The following is an 11,617-nucleotide window of genomic DNA, read 5'->3' as shown; positions in this document are numbered from 1 at the left end:
ATCTGTGCTCGAATAACAAAAATATATTGTGTATTGGATTCAAGATTTTCAATTCATCTGTTATATTCCATATTAGATTCAAAATCTAAAAATGAAATCTACGGAAATCATATTCGAATATGAAATCTAAAATAGATCAAAATTTGTGTATTGGATTCAAAATCTAAACACGCTATTAACGAAAATCAGATTTGACTATGATTTCTAAAATAGAACTAAAATTTCAAATTCAAAACTCGAATTTGAAATCAAAAACCTGCGGAAATTATAATATGTGATTCTTCTACGATTGTGAATTTTAAATTGACAATCTAATTCGATTGTGAATTTAAGATATATTCATTTATTATGTGTATTGGATTTTTGATTTTCATGATTTCCATAGATTTCGAAAATGTAATATCTAAAATCGTGAATGACGATACACATCGATAATTCATATGTATATTTTAGATTTATCTGTTCTTCTAATTCATCAATAATTCATCAGATTAATGACAAGATGCATTTTCAAGATATGAATTTATATGTACTTTAAAATCAATGGGATTTCTATTGATTATTGTGAAATTTAGATCTGACTATCTGTTCTTCAAATTCAATCTGGATTTCATCTGATTGTGAATAGAATATAGATAATGGGCGTAAAAAATATGAAATATTTTTTATATGCCCCTCTACACTTCTATTGTATGAGTAATGAAATATTACATCTCCCTATATTATTTTGGATATTTCATTTTAAACATTTATCTCTACTACTAATCTCTACTACTAATAATAGGAATTCATGTACCCTTCCGGACGCTGATTGCGCCCGCTATTGACGGCAATCGTAGGGAGGAGCAAATTGCGTATCGTCGATCGACATGATCAGCCAACGTGAGGACACTCCTTGCAGCTACCCGCAATGTGGCAAACGTTCAACCACATTCTCTCGGAGGCATGATTGCAACTTGTGCTTCGTGCCAATCGAAGATGTCAATGCAAGAACGCAAACCTGGTTCCAATAAGTGAAACCCAGTGTTTCACTTATGCTGCAAGGATGGCAAGGTCACGTTGTCAGTGTTTCCCAGCCCGTCGACACCGCATCTTGCTCTGCTTGACGGGACGACGAAGAGGGCAAAGCACTACCGTAGTTTTCTTCGAGCCTACAATTCAGCTTTCATTTTCACGTCCAGTAGAGCAAAGTTTGACCGTTCCCTCACTGATAACCATGCCGGCATGTACACCTACTGCATCCAAGGCGGCGTCTATCATCAGATCTAAAATGCTCTGCTGCCCCTCGTTGGTCAAGCTCCCTGCTTTGCTCAAATCTACATCTAAGACATGGACTACCACATCAAACTACGAAGCTCAATCTTCCCCGATCTGCATCGCAGCATCCTCGAAAAGATCCACCATTATCTGAGTGTTGCCAATCCCTTTGTTCTCCACTTTCAAGCGAACAACAAAGAAGAGCTTCTCACCGCATCCACCCAAGAATTTGAGCTACGAGTCGGCGAGCCTTCTGTCCCCGACCACTATTATGATCAATCCACATGCTCTGAAGTCATTGTTCTTATGCTTGGAGACGAAAAGAAGGAGATGGAAGGCGCAACATTGTTCTTCGGAAGCGTGGTGGGGGCGTGTAGTTCGTGAATCAGCTTGACGGGAATTATGATCCGCTCCATTTCGTGCTGCTCTTTGCGTATGGTAGCTCGGGGTGGAGCCTGCAACTAAAGGAAAGAATCAAGGTGACGATGAACCAGTTTTATGCCTACCACTTCATGGTTCGATACTCATCAAGAGTGCTTCATCTTTCTGGCCGGCGGTTTCAAGAATATGTTGTGGATGCTTACGCCAACGTTGATTGATCAAGTTGCCGCCGACGATGTTGCCGTGCCCGTAAGGAGGATGATCATTTCCCCCCCTTCCTTCACTGCCGGCCTACGCTACATGTAAGGGCTGTACCAGGATGCCATGGCCATTGTACGAAAGATGGAAAAGCCAGATTTATTCATCACGATGACTTGTAACCCAAAATGGCCCGACATCACGGAAGCTCTACTACCTAGCCAGAAGGCGCAAGATCGATTCGACCTCTCTTGTCACATTTTTCACTTGAAGCTAAAGGAGCTCCTCCATTTGATCATCGACAAGAAAATATTTGGTAAAGTAAAAGTTCGTATGTACGTTGTGGAGTTTCAGAAGAGTGGTGTCTCACACGCACACATGCTCTAGATATTGGATGATCCGTACAAGCCAAAGACTCCTGAAGACATCGACAAGATCGTGTGTGCCAAGTTACCAGATCCCAACGACAAGGAGTTGTTTGACTGTGTGGTGACACATATGATTCATGGCCCTTGCGGTTATGCAAACCCATGATTCCCGTGTATGAAGGACGAAAAGTGCTCCAAGAAGTTCCCCATGGAGTTCATCAGCTCAACACAAGTAAACAATGATGGGTACCCTCTCTACCACTACCGCAATAATGGCCGCATCATTCATAAGGGTTCCATCTCATCTACAACCACTGGGTTATTCTGTACAACAAGTATTTGTGCAAGGTGTTCAACTGCCACATCAATGTGGAAATCTGCTTTTCCATCCAGTCAATGAAGTACCTATACAAGTATGTCTACAAGGGCCACGACCACATTCAAGCCAGAGTATCTTCAAAGGATGCTCCAAGAGAAGGTGTCGTTTCTGGTGCAGCTCACGACATTTTGTCACACGATGAAGCCCAACTATATCTCGATGCCCGATATGTATCTGCATTAGAGTCTTTTTGGCGGATCTATGAACTCAGCATGTAGAAGATGTATCCAAGTGTGTACGTCCTCCAAGTTCACGACGAGAATATGCAATCAGTGGTGTATGATGAAGGCGAATCGGTCAATGACATCATGGACAAGTCGGCACGCACGGCCTTCATAGAGTGGATGCGGTACAACAGGGAGCATCTGGAAGACGAAGTAGCCAAGCGAACGCTGTACTATGACTTTCCATCTTATTACACGTGGAATGATTCCACTTGATGTTAGTCATGACGTCAATGATTGTGTGTATCAGAAGGGTGCACTTCGTGTGGCCTCGCGACAGTATGGGATACTACCTCTGGTTGATGCTTCATCACGTTCCAAGAGTGACATGTTATGAAGATTTGTCCACTGTTGATGGTGTTTTCTACGACATGTATCAAAGAGCTGCTCAAGCACGTGGCCTACTCCACTCCAACGAAGAGTTCGACAAGGATCTCGCATTGGCGGCATGCGTTGCTTCTCCCCGTCAAGTTCACGAGCTCTTCAAGATGATGCTACTCTACTGTGACATCTCCCAACCAGACGTGCTTCTCGAGAAATACCTTGACTCCATGTTGGAGGACATCCGTTTTGCAAACGGCGTTTCGCAAGTGGTTGAAGCGATACGACAAGAAGTGGTGAGCGCTCGAGTCAATCCTCTACCACAATGAATCTTCACTTGCACCGTTCCTAGCGATGCCCTAAGGCATTGAACTCCAACTGACAGATACAGAATGCGGGCCAAGCCAAGGAAACAACATCCTGCATGTGATCTTCACGACAGAACACCTACAAGGCATGCTGAACGTAGAACAACGACAAATGTACGACATAGTATTCAAAGTCATCGACTCGACAGAATGTGCTAAGGAGGCCAAGGTCTTCTTTGTTGATGGGCCTGGTGGATCTGGGAAGACGTTTCTCTACTCAGCTATTTTTCACGCAGATCAAGGCCTCTCGTCGCAACGCCATATCGACTACAACAAGTGGTATTGCAACGCTTCTTCTGGAAGGAGGACAAACGTTGCACTCGACATTCAAGATTCCAATTCCCGTCACTCACATCTCAATGTGTGAAATCTCACTTGACTCGAAGATCAGCTGTCAAATTCAATCGACAAGCATTATAATTGTGGACGAAGCTCCAATGATGCACTGCCACGTTTACAAGACGCTCGATCGATCTATTCGAGATGTGATGAAGACCATTGATGCAAGTTTAGAAAGTGTTCCTTTCGGTAGTAAGGTCGCCATGATGGGAGGCTACTTCAGACAAATGCTTCCAGTCTTACCGAAAGGCTCACGCTCAATGATCGTCAGTTCGTCCCTTAATCGAAGTGATGTATGGCGCCATTGCTCTATTTTTCACCTCCGAACCAACGTGAGCATTTCGCTTGACCAACAAGCGTGTAGTGAGTTCTTACTTGCCGTCGGAGAAGGACGCGTTGGCCCTCATGTCCATCTTCCAGTTGAGATTCAGTGCGTCTCCTCTCTGCCTGATCTGATTGCCTAGGTTTATGGTACCTTTGAAGATGGCGCAACTCAGTTGATAGAAAAGATGATTTTGACGCCTCTGAACGATGATGTGGTCAAGGTCAACAACATGGTGCTTGACGTCTTTCCAGGTGAAGTGATGGAGTACTTCAGCTTCGATGCAACCCCTCCTGGCGAAGTCAACAATGAATCCCTCTACCCAACAGAGTTCCTGAACACGATTGAATATGTGACAATGCCATTCCACAAGCTCTAACTCAAGATCGGATGCATCGTGATCCTTCTCCAAAACTTGTACACACTGTAAGGTCTATGCAACGGGACCAGGCTACGAGTGGACGGCTTTTGCCTGACAATGCTTCAAGCCACAATTGTCAGTCAAGGAAATTTTTACGATGAAGTCCATCTCCTACCACGGATTGCGCTATACCCGTCTCAATCAAGGCTTCCGTTTTGATTCAAGCGCCTTCAGTTCCCAGTTCGACTCACCTTCGTGATGACGATTAACAAATCCCAAGGTCAGACTCTCGACACGGTGGGGATATGTCTACCGAACCCACTTTTCACTCACGGCCAACTCTACGTTGCTCTCTCAAGGACGTCGGTCGGTCCCGCATGAATCGTGTTCTGCGATGGCAGCGCGAACCGACCGAGTGTGAGTAACGTTGTTTACATAGAGGTTTTTTAGTCGGAGATGTCACGTAGGAGGAGGTAGAAGAAGAGCTTCTATGGTCTGGGTACACCCTCAATTTCTCTCTCTCTTCTCATCATCAAAATCCTCCAAAACTAATATCCCTTTAATTTCAGCTTCGAGGAAGCCGTTCCCTCATCCATGCTGCACTAAACCGATCATCATCATCATCATCATTGTCATCATCATTGTCGTCGTCGAGGCAGAGGATCCACCCTGTGAAAGAGGGCCAGGCCGAGGAGTTCTTCCTCGTGGCGAGGCGGCAGATGGTGGGAATCCTTCTGATCGTGTGGCTGAGAGGGAGCCTGCGGAAGGTTCTTTCCCATCTGAGCTTCTCCGCCGTCGCAATGCGGCACCATGGGGTTCATGGGCAACAAGGCAAGCAACTCCTCCTTATGGATTCCCCTTCCTCCTCTCTCTTTCTCTAAAATCTCATCTTTCCCTACCAAGGTGCCATCTCCGTTAGGTTCTTCCTTCAGAAAAAGAGCTTCTGCTTCGTCCGCTCCCATTTGTCGTCCAGCGCAGTGCAACTGCGTCGCCACCAAGACGCTGCATGCATCTTCATATTTAAGTATCAAGATTCTCTCTCGCCCGACCTTCCTCCGCCGGCGGCCAAGGAAAATCCTCGACCACAAGTGATAAACATTCTCCAAATCAAGACAAACTATACCTGATATAGATCGTAATATTATAGTCTAATTTATTTTGAATTATTTTTGTTACCATGGCAGCCGGATATTTCCCCCGTGGGATCTGAATTACAGAGTTTCGCTGCCTGTGCCCGTGGCAAGAAGCTTGGAGGCGAAGAAGGAATGGGCGACATTGTTGCAGAGGGACCAGGTGAGGTCTGTTCCATCACCCGTCGTCTATGCTACCCCGACATGTAACCCAAATGAGAGAGCCTTCGTTTGTTTTCTTCTACGTCATTCGTCTGAGTGGCTGAAGATGGGATTTTTTTCTTCTCTCCCATGATGAAAACGGCCCCGGTTTCTCTCTCTTCTCTCTCTATACAGGTTTATCCTTTTTGTTGATTTTTGAAGTTTTCAAAATCTGGCGATGATTTATTTTTAACATTTATGATTTAAAGAATTCAAGATACTATTTTTATACTCTCCTAGGATGAGGACGGCGCTGCTTTCTCTCGTTTCGCTCTCTATCCCAAGCGAGCATTGCAAGCTGGCCCCACTAATATATGTAAATACGAATACAAATTTTCATACTAATTTTTCTTCTCGTCTCAACATACTTTTAGTAATTTACCCGGACATAGAAAACTCTATACAAATATGATAGAAATATGTTTGAAAAAAACCCATCTTCCCCCCCAAACTTTATACGATAATTTATGCACGAAAAATCATAAATAACACTAAAAATAATACTTTTCTTTATGAGAAGAACAACTCTTAATATAAATATATATATATGATAATATCGGTAGAAATTCAACATCAGGACATTCTGTGAGGGTTTTCATCGTCTTCTTCCTCGTTCCGATCGGGGGAAAACCCTAGCGAGCTCCAGCGACGGCCATGGCGAAGTCCTCCGCGAAGGAGGCGGACCCTTCGCTGGGATTCCTCACCCGGCGCGACACCGAGGTCAAGCTCCCTCGACCCACCAGGGTCAAGAACAAGTCTCCCGCCCCAATTCAGATCACCGCGGAGCAAATCCTCCGCGAAGCTAGAGAGCGCCAAGAAGCAGAAATCCGCCCTCCCAAGCAGAAAATCACCGATTACACCGAGCTCGCTGACTACCGCCTCCGCAAGCGCAAGGAATTCGAGGACCTCATCCGACGAGCGAGATGGAACACCAGCATTTGGGTCAAATACGCGCAGTGGGAAGAGTCTCAGAAGGATTTCCCACGAGCAAGATCGATCTGGGAACGCGCACTCGAAGTCGATTACCGAAACCACACCCTCTGGCTCAAGTACGCCGAAGTGGAGATGAAGAACAAGTTCGTCAATCATGCTCGGAACATCTGGGATCGCGCTGTCACCCTCCTCCCCCGCGTCGATCAGCTCTGGTACAAGTACATTCACATGGAGGAGATGCTCGGAAACGTCGCGGGTGCTCGCCAGATCTTCGAGAGATGGATGGATTGGCAGCCGGATCAGCAGGGCTGGTTGTCTTACATCAAATTCGAGCTCCGATATGGGGAAATCGACCGCGCTCGCGCTGTTTACGAAAGATTCGTCGCCTGCCACCCCAGAGTCGCTGTTTGGATCAAATTCGCCAAGTTTGAGATGAAGAACGGGGAAATTGCGAGATCACGAGGGTGCTACGAGCGTGCTGTTGAGATCCTCGCCGACGACGAAGAGGCCGAGCAGCTGTTCGTTGCGTTTGCGGAGTTTGAAGAGCGCTGCAAGGAGACGGAGAGGGCTCGCTGCATCTACAAGTACGCCCTCGATCACATTCCCAAAGGCCGGGCTGAGGATTTGTACAGAAAGTATGTGGCTTTTGAGAAGCAGTATGGCGATCGAGAGGAGATTGAAGACGCCATTGTTGGGAAGAGGAGGTTCCAGTACGAAGATGAAGTGAGGAAGAATCCTCTCAATTACGACCACTGGTTTGATTACATCAGATTGGAAGAAAGTGTTGGGAATAAGAATATGATTCGAGAGGTGTATGAACGGGCGATTTCTAATGTGCCCCCTGCAGAAGAGAAGAGATACTGGCAGAGATACATCTACCTGTGGATTAACTACGCGTTGTACGAAGAACTGGAGGCAGAAGATGTCGATCGAACGCAAGAAGTGTACAGGTTAGTACGTTTATTGTATTTTTTTTTCTTTTTGAATGCTGGGCCTTGATGAAAGTAAAAAAGAGATTTTTTTTGTGTTCTAGTTGGAAAAGTAAATCGTCTCATCTTTGTTCCTGTATTTCTGGTTTAATGGGTAGATGAAAGTGAGTTCAGTACTTTCTTTTGAAGGAATTTATGTTTTGTCGCTTAAAATCCATCTTGAATGCTGGTGCGAGTTTCGTATTCTTTTTTTTCAGCCTGAACAAGAATTCGTTCTTTTCGTTTGGGTACTGTATTCTTGATGATATTGTGCTTTCAAAAAACTTTCTGTTTCTTTCGTATGGCTAGATTTTCCTCTCATGTTCAGCACCTTTGTGATACGACCCTCATCATATCTAGGGGTAGTCTCGTTATGTTATCCCACAAAGGCATTTTAGACGTTTGACAAGTGTCTTTGAATTGGGCAGCCCTCCCTTTTGGTTATGTCCACCCCTTTGGTCTTCCTCATTGACAACGTCCATTCCGCCTGCCTCTTGTCGCGCCGAAGTCCACCGTGGCATTCCCTGCCCCTTCCCTGGGAAGGAAGGGAGAAAGGAGATAGGCAGTTATAAAATAGAAGACCGAAATACCGGTAGAAAGGGATGGGGCTTGTATAGGATCCCAACCAGAATCTTGTCACAAAACTTTGAGAGGAGACCCGTCTGTGCTCCACAATTAGAGTACATTAACACACTTCTAAAGTTCTTCTGATAGAGTCCCACTACTGAAGTTTTTAAGGTGAGAAGCTCAGAGTAAAAGAAACTTAACGATGGGAAAATATCAAGAACAGGAGTAAGCAACTTAACCCATATCTGTCGCCTTCCATCTCATCTACCACCATCCCCTGATCGGATAGTAATAAGAGTATGCTACAAAGATTTCAAATACCCGTCTCTCTCTCTCTCTCTCTATTCTCCTACTCCGTTCTACCTTTATACCAACCGAAATCGCTTGATTTCATAGGTCCCTCAAGGGATTCTATCATCTTCTCATCTCTAAAAGTTGCTTAGACGTATTTTTTTACAAGGATGAAATTTCGTTCACCCTTCTCACATGCATGCCTGTCGTAGGGAGTGCCTGAAGTTAATTCCGCACAAAAAGTTTTCTTTTGCCAAGATATGGCTAATGGCCGCCCAATTTGAAATACGTCAGAAGAATCTCCAAGCGGCTAGGAAAATTCTGGGAAATGCGATTGGTATGGCACCAAAGGACAAGGTATTGATTAAAAAATTTCGCTTTCATTTTTTAAAAACTTATACAACTTGGTTACTGATTCTTGCTATATAATATTATGGCCATTCCTTACAGATCTTTAAAAAATATATAGAGATTGAACTGCAATTAGGAAACATCAACCGCGTCAGAACTCTGTACGAGAAGTATCTGGAATGGTCTCCTACCAACTGTTATGCCTGGACCAAGTTTGCAGAATTAGAGGCATCATTGAACGAGACAGAACGTGCTAGGGCTATATTTGAGCTTGCCATATCTCAAGATGCCCTAGATATGCCAGAGCTATTGTGGAAGGTGTGTCCTATCTTCTTCCTCTGGGTATTTTTTCGATTAGATTACTGCTGTTCTTAGCAATGACAATGGTGATGTAGTCTTTGGGGTATATTCATTTCATCTCCTGTTTTATTTCTATGTTGAGCCTAGATTCAGTATTAGGGTTTCGGATTTAGCATTTCTGGTTTGGGTTTAGGATTTATGTATTTAGGCTTTAGGGTTAATGGTTTATGGTTTAGGCTTAAAGGTTTATAGTTGCGGATGTAGAGGCTAGGATACAAGGTTTAGGTTTATGGTTTTGGGATCAGAGTTATGAGCTTAAGATATTGGCTTTGGGTTTAGGGTTTAGATCTCAGGATCAAGGGTCTAGATTTGAGGTGTTTTAGGGTTTCGGGTTTATGTTTTATTATTTAGAGTTTACAGTGATGGTTCGTCATACCTAGAAGGAAAAGTGTTTCGTGTAATGCCTTTCCTTAAATGTCTTGCCTTCCCTTCCTTTTCAGGCATACATAGATTTTGAGATATCGAAAGGAGAAATTGAGAGAGTGAGAGAGCTTTACGAAAGGCTCCTGCAACGAACAAAACATTTGAAAGTTTGGATTAGTTATGCTAAGTTCGAGGCTTCTGCTATTGCGGAGGAGACTGAAAGCGGCGATGTCTCTTTGTCAAACACGGAAGAATCAAAGCTTCAACGATCACGAGGTATCACAAAAAGGAACTCTAATCCCTTTCGGAAAATTCACGTTTTATGCTTTCTCATCGGGGACTTCCTTTTTCAATGATGTCGACAAAAGAACAATGGCGTGTTCCCATAGCCAGCCATCAAAACATTTTCTCATTCTTTTCTTTTTCACCAGGTGTGTTTGAAAGAGCATTTGAGTACTTTCGAACAAATGAGCCGGAGTTGAAGGAGGAACGAGCTATGCTTTTGGATGACTGGTTGAGTGTGGAAAACAGCTTTGGTAGTGTAGGAGATGTCAGCATAGTCAAGAAGAAGTTACCCAGAAAGGTAAAACGCAAGAGACCGGTCACATCAGAAGATGGCACTAATGTTGGGTATGATTCTCTCCGATTTTTCTTTATTTTCCCAGTTTTTTTATGTCATTGGTTCCTTATGTGGTGGTTTTTTTGGTATTTCAAAATGTGCAGGTATGAGGAGTACATTGATTATATTTTCCCTGATGAAGAAGTTGCTTCGAAGCTTAAGATTTTGGAAGCCGCTTACAAATGGAAAAAACAAAAAACAGACACAGATGAATGATATGAAACCTAACCGAAGTCTGTCCGTCCCAAAGCTGGTCTGTTCACCGGGGAATCAATCCTGCTTCTATGTGTACGTAGACTATCTATCACTGTACAGAATTTTTTTTCTTTTCGCCATACTCTGCTGGTTTCAAGACCTTGGAGCTTCTTTTCCTTTTTGATAATTCTTTGATGTTGTCTTACAGTCACCAAAATCTAATGTCGCCCTGCGAATTCAACTTTATTTTGGGGCTTGTTTAGATTCTATTTATTTTGTAAATTTTTGTGTTCGAGATTGGAACTAGAGCTCTAGTTTACTGACAGAGATAACTTAATTATTTACCAATGGAGTACATACAGTGGATGTAAATTATAAAGCCGTTTAATGTTTTAAAAAAAGCCGTTCTTTTTGATTCATTCAAATTTTATTTTAGCATGACATCACCATTGTTTGATACAAATGATACAACTCATTGGCTCCGCCGTCTTTGCATGTGTCAATAGAAATATTATAGAATTGCATGTTGCACTGATCATCTCTTGTGTATTTTCCACTCATGCTTATAATATCACTGTTCATAATTCCTATGTTTGATACTAAAAAAAGAGTTAAAATTTTTCGATTTCTTCCGGAAGCAGATGATTATTTATCGGCTTCTCACGTTCCGTGAATAGCGGTTAAGAAAAATTGCGGTTGCCATTTGAAGTGCTGGATATAAAGTATGTTTTGTCATCGGGAGATGTGTGAACGGAAATAGAAGTTTAATAACTTTTACATTCATTTGTATAATGCGGTCTGATTTAATTTTCAAAAAAAAAAATAATACGGTCTGATTTACTGGTGTGAAAATATCTAGTAGATGCAGTATGTTAGGGTTTCTTCGGAAACAGTAGGAATTTAATGTTTATAGTCACCTTTGATGCAGACTATCTTAGATTCTGATGCTCCAGTTTGCCGCTGTTCCAACCCTTCTGCTTTTAAGCCTCGTCTAGACACTTATCTGTCAGAATTTCTCGCTTAAATTCTGATGGGAGACCTGGGAATTTATCAAACTTAAGAAAGTGTTTGATATCGTATCTGCTATTCTGCTTGTGCTTATAAATCGGCTTCAAATATTT

At 43.1% G+C, this 11,617-nt stretch overlaps 2 protein-coding genes across 2 annotated transcripts; both read left to right on the top strand.

The window, feature by feature from the left end:
* Nucleotides 1-2,804: 2,804 nt before the first annotated feature.
* LOC144709084 (uncharacterized) lies at nt 2,805-5,858 on the top strand. Its single transcript, XM_078582488.1, has 6 exons — nt 2,805-2,977; nt 3,058-3,424; nt 3,733-4,167; nt 4,300-4,458; nt 5,088-5,333; nt 5,703-5,858. The coding sequence occupies exons 1-6, from the start codon at nt 2,805-2,807 to the stop codon at nt 5,856-5,858; spliced, it is 1,536 nt and encodes a 511-aa protein (XP_078438614.1).
* Nucleotides 5,859-6,430: 572 nt separating this feature from the next.
* LOC144709307 (uncharacterized) lies at nt 6,431-10,778 on the top strand. The gene is made up of 6 exons (XM_078582825.1): nt 6,431-7,732; nt 8,821-8,965; nt 9,059-9,277; nt 9,760-9,958; nt 10,114-10,312; nt 10,406-10,778. The coding sequence occupies exons 1-6, from the start codon at nt 6,504-6,506 to the stop codon at nt 10,515-10,517; spliced, it is 2,103 nt and encodes a 700-aa protein (XP_078438951.1). The 5' UTR covers nt 6,431-6,503; the 3' UTR covers nt 10,518-10,778.
* Nucleotides 10,779-11,617: the final 839 nt, after the last annotated feature.

This window comes from Wolffia australiana, chromosome 11, assembly GCF_029677425.1.
Source record: "Wolffia australiana isolate 7733 chromosome 11, ASM2967742v1".
Lineage (NCBI taxonomy): Eukaryota > Viridiplantae > Streptophyta > Magnoliopsida > Alismatales > Araceae > Wolffia > Wolffia australiana.
The sequence above is the reverse complement of the archived record's forward strand: the minus strand, read 5'-3'. Positions and strand labels throughout refer to the sequence as shown.